We start from the raw sequence: 13,487 nt of genomic DNA on the forward strand, positions 1-13,487 counted from the left end.
AACTTATTACGAATTAATTTTAATATCGTATCTTAATTACTTAGTTAGTTATTTTTAACTAATTATCGGAAACCTAGTATTTAAGTTAGGCAAGTCTCGAACTTACTACCGACGCTTTCTATCCTTAAAAGTATAAACCCTACGTACCGCATTACTTAAGTATAACGTTCGTTATAATTACCTTATAAATTCGTACTTTAATATAATAATAAATTACGTATAATATTTTACGAATTAAATAATAACTTTTTTTATATAAATAAAAAGTAAAAACGCCGAAAAATAATTTATTAAAGTTTTAAAAATCTTATTAAATAAGCTTTAGTTTATATAATAAGCTTTTAAAAAAGGATTTAAAAAAGAGATCGCTCTTTATACCTCCGTTATAAAAGCTTATTAAAAAGTTCCGGAACTTTTACTAGCTTTTATTTATTAAAAACTAATATATAAAACGTTATTTTTAAACTTTCGTATATCGTTAAATATAATAGCGGACTAAAGGATCTCGGAACGATATTTAATAAAAGAATTATATCGATACCCGGCTAAAAATACGTATTTAATTAATAAACAGTTTATAAATAATTATACGTAAAAAAACCGACTAATCTATAATAATAAATTATTATATAATAGCCGATTATTAAAATAAAAAAGTAACTAGTAACCCGTTAATACCTTTTAACCAAGGTTATTATATAAGAACCGGCAATTCGAACAAGGAACCTGCCGAATCTACTATAAGCAAGGCTATTAATTAATAAACCACCTAGCCGAAAAACGAACCTATATAATAATCTAATACTTTTAAGCGTGTAATAATATAGGATAGAATCTCCTTACCTAAAAAAAATACGGGGATTTCGTCCGAAACTAAGAAAGGAAAAAGGAGGAGCTAGAAAACAACGAAGAAGAGTACGATTATTTCGATTTAAAAAATATATAATAAAGTATTACTTATTTAATAAACGCCGCGTTTTATTACCAGCTTATTAATAAAAATATTTACTTAATAAATATTTAATTAAATTAAAAACGAAAAACGAAAAAAAATTATTAATCGATATTATATCGCTCCGAAAATTATACAAAAAAAGAGATCTCGGAGATCTATTAGGTCGACGGCCGAAATAACCCTATAAACGCCTTTACTAAGAAATCTCTAAATAAAACCCTCGAATAGCTAATATTAATTAATAAGTTAATTATACGCATAAAAGCGTATATCGAAAGACTAGACTTATACGGCGAGTAAAAAAAGAGGAGAAAAAAAGAGATATCTTTTCCCTAACGGGGTATAACGTATCGCGATATATAATAACGCCCTTACTATTATTATTATTTTTACTATTATTATTATTTTTAATTAATAACGAAGAAATAATATATATTAATATATAATAATTTTCTTTATTATTATTATTATTAAAAGACTTATTATTTAATTAAGTTAATATTAAAAAGTATAATATTACTTATATAACTTAAATAAGCACTAAATACCGGATTAATATAACCTATTCGTATAAAACCTTTATAAAAGGAAGACTCGTCTTAAAAAAAAGAGCTGCCTAAATCTATTATTAAAATAAAAACTGCCAGTATTAAAACAGCAAGAACTAAGGTTTTCTATATTACTTTAAAAAAAGTGCTATATACTTATTCGCACGAACCCCTTTCCTATTTTATCAAGAGGGGCATACGATACCCCTCGTAGCTAGCACTAGAAATAGATATAAATAATAGAATATAACGATTAAACCCCGATTAAAACCGGAACCTGTACATATATACGAGAGCCCATTTAATAATTTTACCACTTTTAATTATTTTTAAAAGCGTTAATATATAATATAAATAGTTTCTAAACCGTGGCGATAATTTCTATAATATATAAATAAATCTTTAAAACTAATTATTTATTTATTTATTTACAAGATAAATTAATTACGAAATATTTATTTATTATAGATAAAATCGAAAATTCCGGAATAATAACGGTTATTTATTTTAAATAATTACGGTAATTATATATAAAGTTATTTTATAACAGCGTATATAGTTAATAGAATTTAATTATTATATTTATTAATATATACTTCTTATATATTATAGCTTTTAAGTTTAAACCTTTTTTTAATATTAAAATAAAAAGTCCGGGAATATTTAATTCTTTATTATTAATTAACTTTATTTAAATATAATACTAGGCTTAAAAGTTAGCTTTTAAACTTAAAGTAATAATTAACGGGTAACGAACTACCGGAATTTATTTATAAAGTATTTTTAAACCCTTAATCTCTTAATCACGTAAATACGAGTAGGGCCGCGGCTAAAAAGTAATCCCTTTAAGCTATAAATAACTTAATAATTAGTAGACACTTATTTAAAAAGCGCTTATACTTACTAGTTATCGGTGTATACGTTAAATTACAGCCTTAGCTTATAATAAAGATATTTAACTTAATAGTATTTATAAGAGGCTATTATTTTATAAGATTAAAAAAAGCGCTTAATATTTTAAACGCTTAGTTAACTAGATTAAAGTAAGAGAGGGACCGTTTATAAGCCGAATTAAATAAAGTACGTAAGTTTAAACCTTATCGAGTAGTTAAAGACCTTAATTATACCTTTATTACGACGCAGGATGTGATGGCAGTTAAGGATGAAATGGCAGGCCAGCAGCATGACACCTAAGATGAATGGGAGGAAGATAAGGCGATCTAGGTTATTAAATTAGATTCGGAAAATGATTCTAATATTACCAGCTATATTAAAATTAAAATTCGTTAAAGTTATAATTTTCCGATTTCTTTTTAAATAATTATAGATAAAATAAACTTAGGTTACGATATAGTTTAGTGTTGAGTTTAGGTGGCTGCTTATGTGGTAGGACGGCTAAGTGGTTAGGGTGCTTAGCAGTCTTGGTATGACCTTCTGATAAACTCTTCGCCAAGCTCACAAAGCTCGTCGTCTCTACTATGTGGCTGTTGCCCATATTCCAAGGCGGAGCGGAACTTTCTCGTGAAGTATTCCTCCCAGCTGTCGGTCCAACTATTGTCCATCGGTGGAGGGCCCCAAAAGTTCGTGACGGGAAACCCAAATTGACCGGTAGGTGAGGTCGAGGATAAGTGCAGCTTCTTGACGATCGTTAAGAGTTGTTGGGTGGTTGGCAGTTTCTCATGCAAGTATCGAAAATGCGTGATATAGAAGGCCTTGGTTGGGTCATCTTGGAATGTTCCCAAAGCAATCGGGGGGACTATATGTTCTGGGATGTGATGCATCAATGTTTTCTGGCACTCGAATTCCGCCATAGCCATCTCGTCCGCTAATTCGCAATCGAGAACCTATTGCATCAAGGGTGGCAAGAGAATGTCTTCGTGTTTGTCGCATATAGAGCCCAAATGTGACGCACCTTAACGAAGAACTCCTCTTCCTCCTCGCTCTCTCCTTCAAGCTCGACTTTATAGCCTGTGGACCACTGGAGTCTGTGGAATCAGTTTGCGGCTACTGCATGAGCCTGAAGCAGACGAAGTGGTGCACTGGTAGAACAGCGTATATGAACATGTGCGTGTTTGCAATGACACACATCGTGATGAAACGCCAAGAAAGAAACCCAAGGTTCGATACCCACGTTTGTTCTTCCATGCCGTGTGATAGGCAATACTTTGCCCGGTGGAAGCGCTGAGACATCGTTAACCTATGAATCTTCATACAACAAACGTCAAAGTCAAGACTGTTCTTACCTGCGATGAGAGCGGGATCCAAGGTATTCTCATCCATCATGGCGGTGGCGAGCATAGATGTGATACCATACGGCCGGGGTGAGAATCGGGGGAAATGGAGGAGATGGCAATGACAAGAGGAGGGGTTTAAGCTGGCGGCTGATGGCATGGCTGATAGGTAGCATTGCTCCCCGACAACCAACATGTATAGCGGCTGCGTGAGATTGCCGGGTCGTCATCGACAATCACCATGCCCGAAGGCGGTGTTGGAAATCCTCAAATCACATCTGTCCTCAAGCTCGACAGCGCGACTCGAATCCGTCATGGCAACTTGTGACAACGTCTCGGTTTAAAATGCTGGTAATCTTTCCCTAGCTGATCGTAAAAAGGTTCACTGGATTCATCACTAATGCAGGGCTGGGAAAGGGGTTTCGACAAGTTCCGAATAGCACAGGCGCGGCCCGTCCCGCTCACATCGCAAACCCGCCAGCGCCCGTCCACCGCTTTCAACTGCGAGCACTTCTGTCGAAATGAATAGTTCTGAGACGACGCTATCGGATACGAGATCGAAGGGCACCCACCCAGACTCCGAATCGAACGATATTCCGACCTCAACACTCAAGTGGCGATTCAATGCTTCATGGGTCAAGAGGCGCCACGGGCGTCCTGACGACAACGACATCAATACACGTGGGCCGGATGGACTGCGACTGCTGCATTCCTCACCTGCACCACTCGTTGATATTGTGTTTGTGCATGGACCAAGAGGCGGCTCAATCAAAACATGGAGAAAAAGGGAATGATCCCCAGTTCTTCTGGCCGCATTATTGGCTGCCCTTTGAGCAAGGCTTCTCTATAATGCCAACATCCATAGCTTTGGCTACAATTTGGACTGGGCAAGCACAAAGTCGAGTATACTAAATGTTCACGACTTCGGCCAGTCTCTACTGGAAGAGTTGAGGAACTCTCCATATATAAGGGGGAATGATAGCGTAGGTCGCGAAATCCCGTTTTCCTTGAGACCATCAGGAAGACTAACAACTACACAGGGACCAATCATATTGGTTGGACACTCAATGGGGGCACTGGTCATAAAAAAGGTCTAGTAAGTACCTGACAACGTCCCTCGTGCATATTAATCGTGAATGAAATATACTGTAGGCGTACATTCTGGCCCAGGACGTGCCAGACCTCAGCAACCGAATTCGAAGCATTTTCTTTTTAGCTACTCCGCACAAAGGCTCCGACTATGCTGCGACCCTCAACAATATCCTCACAATCTCTGGGATTTTGTCGTCGCGCGACTACATCAGGGATATAACGAGCGGTTCAACCTCGGCTCAGCTGATAAACAAAGACTTTGGGAGATGTGCGCACCAGTTACACATCTACTCCTTCTACGAGACTTTACGGACGAACCTTGGGGTTTCCACTAGCTTGATAGTCGAGAAGGACTCTGCAATCCTTGGTATGCACTGCCCAGGGCAGCTCCGAGTGAATACTTCAGTGAAGCTTTGATGCACCACTAACATATCACGATTCCAGGGCCCGGTTTCAAGAACGAGAGGGTTCAATACATTGGAGCAAATCATCGTAGCATTTGCAAATTCGACAGCCCTGATGACGCCGATTACCTTATATTACGGAATGCCCTTTCCGGCGATGTGCAAGACCTGTCAGAAGGGGGTGAGTAACTGTGGCCTGCCCCTGGGAATCCGGGCTCATATGCTAACACAAGTGTTGTAGTAAAAATTGCTAAGGAAGAGGAGAAACATGCCCATATGTCTGCCTTGCAATCGTACCTTAGCAACTCTGATCAACCAGATGAAGTTTTTCAAAAGGCCGACGGCTCGTGCAAGTGGATTGATGAACGAGACGAGTTTCAAGATTGGAGAGATTGTGCCAAAGAACTGCTGGATGAGAAGAAGTCCGATGAGCAGGCCAAGAATCCCTCCATCATCTGGGTACACGCCAAACCAGGGACAGGGAAGACAATACTCGCAGCTCATGTTGCATCCGAGCTCCAGGAATGTGAGTTGGAATGTTCTCACTACTATTTTCATGCCGGGAGCAAAGCGTCACGGTCGCTGTCGGATTTCCTCAGATCCATCGCCTATCAAATGGCCAGGTCCAATACTGCAGTCCGTGAGAAATTGACACAGATGCGGAATGGAGGCTCGACATATGACCTGGACGACGATAGCACGATCTGGACCAAGTTGTTCAAGAAAGGTATTTTTCAGGTGAGCACAATACCCCGATACTGAACCCTTCTGCACCCACTTACAACTTTTGCGTAGGCTCGCATTTATACGCCGCAGTACTGGGTGATCGATGCCCTTGACGAATGTACCAAATACCATGAGTTTCTGACCATGCTAAGGAGTGAGAAGCCATCTTTTCCTCTGCGGATCTTTCTCACCAGCCGAACTCTTCCGGATATGGCACGGATACATCGGCCCCTACAGGCTTCCATGTCATTGTGGGCTTTCCAGGTACCCATAGAAAGCAGTATGCATGATATCGAGTGTTATATCCGGAGTCGAACCGAAAATCTTCCATTGGACGACAGCTCAGACCGCATTGAGCTTGCTTGTAAGCTATTGAGTCGCTCCAACGCTTCTTTTCCCTGGGTCCGCCTTGTATTGGACGAGCTGGAGCAGGTCTACTCGTCAGCAAGCATCCTGAGGATCCTCGAAGGCATCCCTGAAGGGATGCTTCCTTACTATCAGAGAACAGTCACCTCAATGGCGGAGAACAGGTGAGAGAAGCACATCGCAAACGCCGTTTTGCTATGGGTTGTGTCGAGCTTCCGCGGCTGACCATTGCAGAGCTCTGTCAGGCCTTGCGCTTGGACATCAAGGAGGAACTCCCCAGCGCCAAAAGCGCCATTGAGGGTCTCTGTGGCCAGCTTGTGTCCGTGGACAAAGATACCGACATGGTTGACCTGGTTCATCCTACCGTTCGCGAGTTCCTTCATTCCGACGCTGCTGGAGAGTTTCAGATTTCAAAGTCCCTTGCGCACAAAAGAGTTGCATCGACATGTTTGAAACTCCTCTCTGGTCGGGACCTGCAGCCACCAAGAGGCCGACGGGGTTCGGCGCAAGGTCGAACCGCGGAGCCTTCGCTACTCGACTATGCCCTCCACTTCTCGGAGCATATATACGGGGCTTCTTCAGAGACCGATGACCTACTTCTCTCGCTAGATTTGTTTTTCAAAACCAATATTCTATCTTGGGTTGAAAGGCTGGCACTGAGAGGTGACCTTTACTGCCTGATTCGCACGTCGAGAAATCTGAAGGCATACTTGGATCGCAGAGCCAAATACCACTCTCCGCTGAGCGCACAAGTCAGAAATATGGATAGCTGGGCAATGGATCTGACACGCTTGGTGACCAAGTTTGGGACAGCTCTTCTGCAGAACCCAGCGTCTATCTTCTTTCTCGTTCCCCCGCGGCGCTCGTCCGGAAGAACATAGAAGATGCCAGCATTAGTGATGACGCTGTTCAGCTGAGTGCCACTGAGGGCCAGTATGAGCCGCTCAGGTCAGCAAGGAAGACCGCTCTATGCGCTCACCCCTCGCTTCCCGTCGTGTTTGTCGGCAACCGCGTCGGTCAAGTCGTGGCCTTCAGTACCAAGACTGGCTAGAAGCTTAGTGAGCTTTAAGCGCATCCCCAGGAAGAAGGTATTACACAGCTGGCTGTGAGCCTGGATGATGACTTCCTTCTTGCCAGTAGTGCGCCATCAGCTAGTGTCTACTCTGTCAAAGATGGCTCTTGTATAGGCTCGATGAACTTGGGCTCATGCGGAAGAGCAACTACTTGGCGGTGGATTGCAGCCCCTGGCGCGGCGCAAGATCAACAGTTCATGCTTGTCGAGGACCGCACTTTGCGATCGTATTCAGCCAAGGAGTTTCCAACGGAGATAGAGAACTCTGCATTGACTCTTCGGTACGAACTTCAGGAGCACGAGTCAGAAACGGCAATCAGGTCTGCAATACTGCATGAGGAAACCCAGACACTGGTTCTCGACATCAGCCATGATACGCTCTACGCCTCTTCTACTACCACGTTTCTTTTCAATCTTGATCATATAATACCATCGAGTTCAATTAATCGGGTTGAACCGGCACCTTTGTTCGGATTCCCACTAGATGCTTGCGAGTGTTTCATTGGGTTTGGCAGGAGGTCGAAGCCCAGAAGTTTGTCTTTATTGATCAAAACTCGTGGCTCTCGAGTATCAACATTTACAACGTGGACTCCAAGGTCTATGCGAGGGTATTTCTTTGTGCCCAACGAGTACGTGTCGAGCATGTATGCCGAATACCAGGTTGTCCGGCCTGTAGCAACAGCAGACGACGACGTGGTCTTTTGCCTATACGGGGAGCTTGGCATCATCAAGAATGGGCTCCAATTCCAGAATGTGAGGGAGACTGATGCGAAACCAAATCGAAATCCGAACACGCGTTGATGCCATCGAGCCCGCCACTTATGGCCGATCTGCAACTCGGCTCTTCTTCCTCCACTGCGCCCCGTGTGCCAAGAGAAGCCAGATCAGTGGTACTTCGAAGAGCATAAGGATTGCATATACGGCGAAACACCACCCCAAGCCCACCCCCTCCGCAAGGGGTTGCATCTCTGCAATTGCAGCCCCCGCCAATAGGCATCGAAGTAAGCTACAGGCGCCCTGGGCGGTTGCTGATTTTTGCCTGTTGAGGTCGGTAAGGAGCGTCGCCGACATCTACATGGTGCCATTATTGTTATTAGATATTGGGTCGATATATATGAAATAAATGATTCAGTACAGACAGTGAATATAGGGGCCGTTGTTAAGCCGATGAAGAATTGCATGATGATCACAGATATGTGCTTTCGAAAAAGGGACTGTCAGTTGAGAACATCCCCAATAAACAGACTCTATCGGAGATCTCACCGCTTTTGTCATCAAGGCGAGCCCATACCCAACCGTTTCAATGGCACTTGTAACGATCAAGACGTAGACTCCTTTCAGTCGGAACTGCTCGATTGTGAAGTCTAGAGAGTCGCCGGTCAAGGTGCTCGAGGGCGTAGTTGAGCTAGCCAACGCTTTACGGTACGTTCTGTCGATATATTTTCCTAGCAGATCTCAGCACATCTCATGCTTTTTATTCGATTTGTAGCAAGTACTTACCAGAAAAAAAGGCTGCTACCGCGCCGCCGACACCAGAAGGAATGTATACCAAGCCAGCTGTAAGGTAGTTGAGTCGGTATATCTCGACACACTGGGCGCCAAGGGAGGCCTGGAGTGTCATCTTCACAGCATACGTGATTGAGTATAAAAGAATCGTCATGAATGATGCCTTGTGGCCCAATATCTTTAAGCAACTGAAGGACTTTGGGCAGCGGCGCCTAGCTGGGGTTTTGGAGGGCACACACGTCTCCGCTTTCTTGTTGCTCTCAACCAAGGTGAAGATGGTCCAATAGAGTCTTTTCGGCCTTACACCGCCGTTACCGACAATATCTCGCTGCGTCTCCGGGACGAAGAGAATAATCACGAGCAGCTGGGTAGCACTCAGTATTACGAGAAACCAGAAGATCCATCTCCAACCCAGTTCCTGGGCGATGCTTCCGCCGATCACCGGGCCTATGCTGAGTGCCAACTGAATTCTGCCATCCCATTGATCCTCTGATTAGACAAGTCTTGGGAAGCGTCACACTGGTATCAAAACATCCACAGTAGGTCAAATGTTCCGCAGTAGCTTCCTCGCTCACTTCGAGTTGTGATATCTGCTATCACCCCGTACGCAATTGCAATCAGCCCTTCACCCGTATTAGTCATGATATCCAGAGACGGGTAGAGCGGATTATCGCGCAAGCACCGCTTACCGGAGGAGCCTGCGCTTTGAAGCATCCGAAGAACGAATAAGGCTGGGTAGGATGTCTGGGGAGCGATGCCAACGTTTTGCTCCAATGAATAAAGCGAACATGAGGACATAGACAGGCCCCCGCCCGATCTGGTCCGCCATATCCCCCATCACGGCCGGCACTACGGCGGCTACCACCAAATACGACGTAACTGTCAAATTCTCCATGGTGATGGACACGCCAAGGTCCTGAGCGATAGGCACCAGGGCAGGGTAGTAGATGTAGCTGCAAAGCGTGGAGAGCATGCCCGCAAACGATGTGGCAAAACTGATCCATCGCTTCTGGCCCCGGATAAAAACCGAGTAAGGCAAAATCCCTCGTATGTTCAAGTGCTTCTCTTTGATCTCCAGTACCCAGTTCCAAGTCGACTGGGGGCTGCACTAGTTGCTTCGGGATGTTACTCTTTGATGCGCCGCCCCTTGTGCAATGCGTGGGCTGCGCCATGTCGTGAAAGCAACACGTGCAAACTAGATGGCTGTGCTTATTTCTACAGAGCCAAAGGTTCTAAGCTGATAATTCTATTCCGACCAACTGTTGAGAGGCGGGGTAGACCGCCGCTTGATCTCGTTCCACTCGAGTGGTAAGTCGGCGTGGCGGCCCGAACCCCGGCGTGCCATAAGATATGCCTGATAAGGCGAACAGGCGGGGATATGGATGAACTGTTTGGCTTGAGCCTGTAGGCAGGATTATCAAGTGACACCTGAGCTGAATCCATCAGCCAATTGTAAACTTACTTCACCTCAGTCCAGACAGCATGTGCTACTGACGTAGCTGGCGGGCAGGTCCCGGGAACATGGCAACGGAGAAGACAGGCACATTCGTCAGAACGGCTTTTCCATATGCAGCCGCCATCGCTGCGGTAGGCTTGACCATCAGCGTCCTACTAATGCCTCCCTACTGTGCAGCCAGGCAGGTCAGATTCTAGACGGCGTCTCTATAGGCAGAGGACGCTTCTAGATAGTTTAGGGCGTCTGACCAGGCCGGCTTTTAGTAAAGGTCAGAGCTAGACCATGCGAACTATACTATAATGTTATGTTTTAATAGTTTATATAGCATACACGTTTCTTTAAAGTGAACCTTTACTGTACCCTAATGATGAGCTCTCACATGCTGGCAGGGTCATCGATCTGTGGTGCACCCGGACGAGTTATCCATAAAGTACCTTGAGTGGAAACCAGCTTCGTGTTCAATGTTCCGCTCACATTGCCTACTTATCCATCAACAAATTTCTCGCAATATCAGAAAGACTGCAGTCAGGTCAGTTAGGTCAAAGTAGCATTGAAGAACTAGGCGGGAACGAACTGGCTAGCTGGAGTTGAATGGTGGGGCGGATCCTTCCGAAATCTGCCATCCGTCACCACCAAAATTAGCATTCGCAATGGGAATGGGTGGTGTGAATCGCATTGAAGCTTCATGCCTTCGACTTGCATTGGAATTTGTCTCACTCTGCTGCCCTAATTCAATCAATGCGTACGCAGGGCATACGATTTCGGTTGCTCTTTTTCTCTCCATATATATAAGTGTGCGCTCATGGAGCCTTGAACCCCGAAGCCGCCGGGTGAAGCGTTGCAATCGAGGACCATGAACGTCCTTTCTGCCTTGGCGCCGCCGGTATCCAGCTTCCAAGTCGGACTCCGCGCTGTGTCGAGCCGCCCCGCGAACCTTGCCCGAAACTCTACTCTACAGCGATTCGCCTCTTCCGCACGATGCTTCTCCTCTTCTCGAACCTGCCATCATAGCCCTCGGCTAGTCTCCAATCCCTCTGAAGCTCTCCGACAAAGCCGGCTGCAATGTGACCGACGCCTATTACCGCGAACGTCGGTTCGAACGGCCTTCATGTTCCGCGCTATCGTCGACTACAACCAGATACCCGACTCGTACACCGATGCGGACGGTCTTCCCTTCCGTAAAGAAGATCTCAACGCTCGAGAGGTTAGGGAGATATTCGGCCCTCACATCCCTACGCCGGAGGCCAACCGGCTGCTGAGGATAATACATGGTCGCAGGGTGGCTGGCACTCTGGATGATCCTGATTTGCAGCAAAACACTGCCAAATATTCGACTTCGGACAAGATAGTCGCATTGGAGTATCTACGCAAGCATATTCCCGTAGACGAGATCATCAATGCGGGTCTCCGCGCCGAGGATGAGCTGCGGCTCCTCGAAGAGCAAGCGCAGTACGACGAGACAGAGCAGCCAGAGCCTGAATCCGAGAAAGCAGCTGCCAAAGTAGAAGAGCCCACACAAGCGCCAATCGGGAAATTGCCACGGAAATCCAAGACCGACTCGCCATATGGAGAAAGTAAAATTGATCGCATTCGGGCGCGGAACCTAGCTGCGCAAGCGGCCGAAGAGAAACGGTTGGAGCAAGAAAGGGCGAAACGCGAAGAAGAGGAGAGCATGGGCAACAACAACGTATTGTCAACTGAGAAAGCCCAGCCCCAATATGTGAGTCCCTGGAGGCAAGAGTATGCCGAGCAAGCCACTTCCTCCCTCGAAGCACCCCCGGAAAAGAGTGCTTGGGACCGCCTTTTGCCTGCTTTCGCGATGTCCGCCCTCGTGCTGTTTGCCGCCTACCTCGCCACCGAAATGTACAAGCCGCCCAGCCGGTCAAAAAGGATCTGGCCCGATATCCCGCCGGCTGCTGCCACTTGCTTGGGCCTTATTCTTGCCAACTTCGCTGTATTCGCGTTGTGGAAGTGGCCGCCTGCCTGGCCCATATTGAACCGATACCTACTTGTTATCCCCGCCACCCCCCGTCCTTTGCAACTCATCGGCGCCGTGTTCTCTCACCAATCGCTGGGTCACTTGATCCCCAATATGGTCGCACTGTGGTTCTTCGGCGTGCGCCTGCACGATGAAATCGGCCGCGGGAACTTCCTTGCCCTATACTTTGCTTCCGGCACCCTTGGCTTCCTGGCTAGCTTGTCGACCCTCGTCCTTGCCGGTCGGCTCGGTAACACCACCCTCGGCGCGTCGGGCGCTATCTATGGCGTCTTGGCCGCGTATTTCTGGCTGCACAGGGACGACGAGTTCAAGATCTTCGGGTATCCCCGGCCCCGATGAAGGGGCCGGAGGGCATCATCTTCCTCGGCCTGTTGGTGGGCCTCCACATCTCGGCCCTGTTCTCCAAGAAGGCGTCCCGATACGACATACCGTCGCATTTTGGCGGCATCTTCGCCGGCGCGCTCGGCGTCGACGCGATCCGCCGGCAGATGGACGACAGGGCGCGCATCCGGGCGGAGAGGCTCAAGACTATGGGCATGCTGGATAAGGCCCTGGAGCAGAAGACCGGGACCAAGCCCGCCGCGAACAAATCGACGCCGCCGGCTGCTGCTGCTTCGTCGACACCCTCTTAGGGCAGACCGATGGTGTTTGCTGTAACACCAGTGTATATTTGCATTTGAATGTATAAAGTTATAGACTACACTTTTTCCAATGGATCATCTCCTTGAACTCATGTCTTTCACGGCACATATTGCCTGTGTCCCTCATCATACTGTACATGCCATTAGTCGTCAGATTTTCATTCCAAGCACTCCGCTGTGAGTCTCGTCTTCTCCCCGATACGAACACTTACGCCAACGTACAAATCAGCCTTGAAACGAATTCTGAACAGACAAGGTCTGAGTCGACTACATTAATCTTCATCAAGATATCGGTTCGATTGACTGGGAGCAACACTCAGCACAAGTTGCAACTCTAGTTGTGTCTTCTTGGATGACATATTTGAATTGTTGCTTGCTGCAGAATCATAATGATCATCAATGTGTTGGCAAGGCCAACCGTGGGTATCAACAACAGCTTTTGTTCTTTCCGTCATGATCATCCCCCGCCGTGAGCAATTGCGCCCTGTTCC

At 45.9% G+C, this 13,487-nt stretch overlaps 4 protein-coding genes across 4 annotated transcripts; 2 read left to right on the top strand and 2 right to left on the bottom strand.

Moving 5' to 3' along the window:
- Positions 1-2,915: 2,915 nt before the first annotated feature.
- PG994_002731 (uncharacterized protein) lies at positions 2,916-3,894 on the bottom strand (the record flags this gene model as incomplete). Its single annotated transcript, XM_066854140.1, has 3 exons — positions 2,916-3,347; positions 3,416-3,471; positions 3,747-3,894. 3 exons carry the CDS (start codon positions 3,892-3,894, stop codon positions 2,916-2,918), a joined length of 636 nt encoding a protein of 211 aa, XP_066719995.1.
- Positions 3,895-3,975: 81 nt separating this feature from the next.
- Positions 3,976-7,373, top strand: PG994_002732 (uncharacterized protein; the record flags this gene model as incomplete). The annotated part of the gene is made up of 10 exons (XM_066854141.1): positions 3,976-4,058; positions 4,115-4,249; positions 4,291-4,415; positions 4,775-4,830; positions 4,887-5,193; positions 5,271-5,411; positions 5,472-5,968; positions 6,026-6,396; positions 6,465-6,963; positions 7,092-7,373. 10 exons carry the CDS (start codon positions 3,976-3,978, stop codon positions 7,371-7,373), a joined length of 2,496 nt encoding a protein of 831 aa, XP_066719996.1.
- Positions 7,374-8,400: 1,027 nt separating this feature from the next.
- Positions 8,401-9,015, bottom strand: PG994_002733 (uncharacterized protein; the record flags this gene model as incomplete). The annotated part of the gene is made up of 3 exons (XM_066854142.1): positions 8,401-8,433; positions 8,658-8,839; positions 8,895-9,015. 3 exons carry the CDS (start codon positions 9,013-9,015, stop codon positions 8,401-8,403), a joined length of 336 nt encoding a protein of 111 aa, XP_066719997.1.
- Positions 9,016-11,209: 2,194 nt separating this feature from the next.
- Positions 11,210-12,987, top strand: PG994_002734 (uncharacterized protein; the record flags this gene model as incomplete). The annotated part of the gene is made up of 2 exons (XM_066854143.1): positions 11,210-12,622; positions 12,697-12,987. The coding sequence occupies 2 exons, from the start codon at positions 11,210-11,212 to the stop codon at positions 12,985-12,987; spliced, it is 1,704 nt and encodes a 567-aa protein (XP_066719998.1).
- Positions 12,988-13,487: the final 500 nt, after the last annotated feature.

The sequence above is a fragment of the Apiospora phragmitis genome (assembly GCF_038363925.1).
Source record: "Apiospora phragmitis strain CBS 135458 chromosome Unknown utg000003l:1.0-2676785.0:1.0-2680665.0, whole genome shotgun sequence".
NCBI lineage: Eukaryota > Fungi > Ascomycota > Sordariomycetes > Amphisphaeriales > Apiosporaceae > Apiospora > Apiospora phragmitis.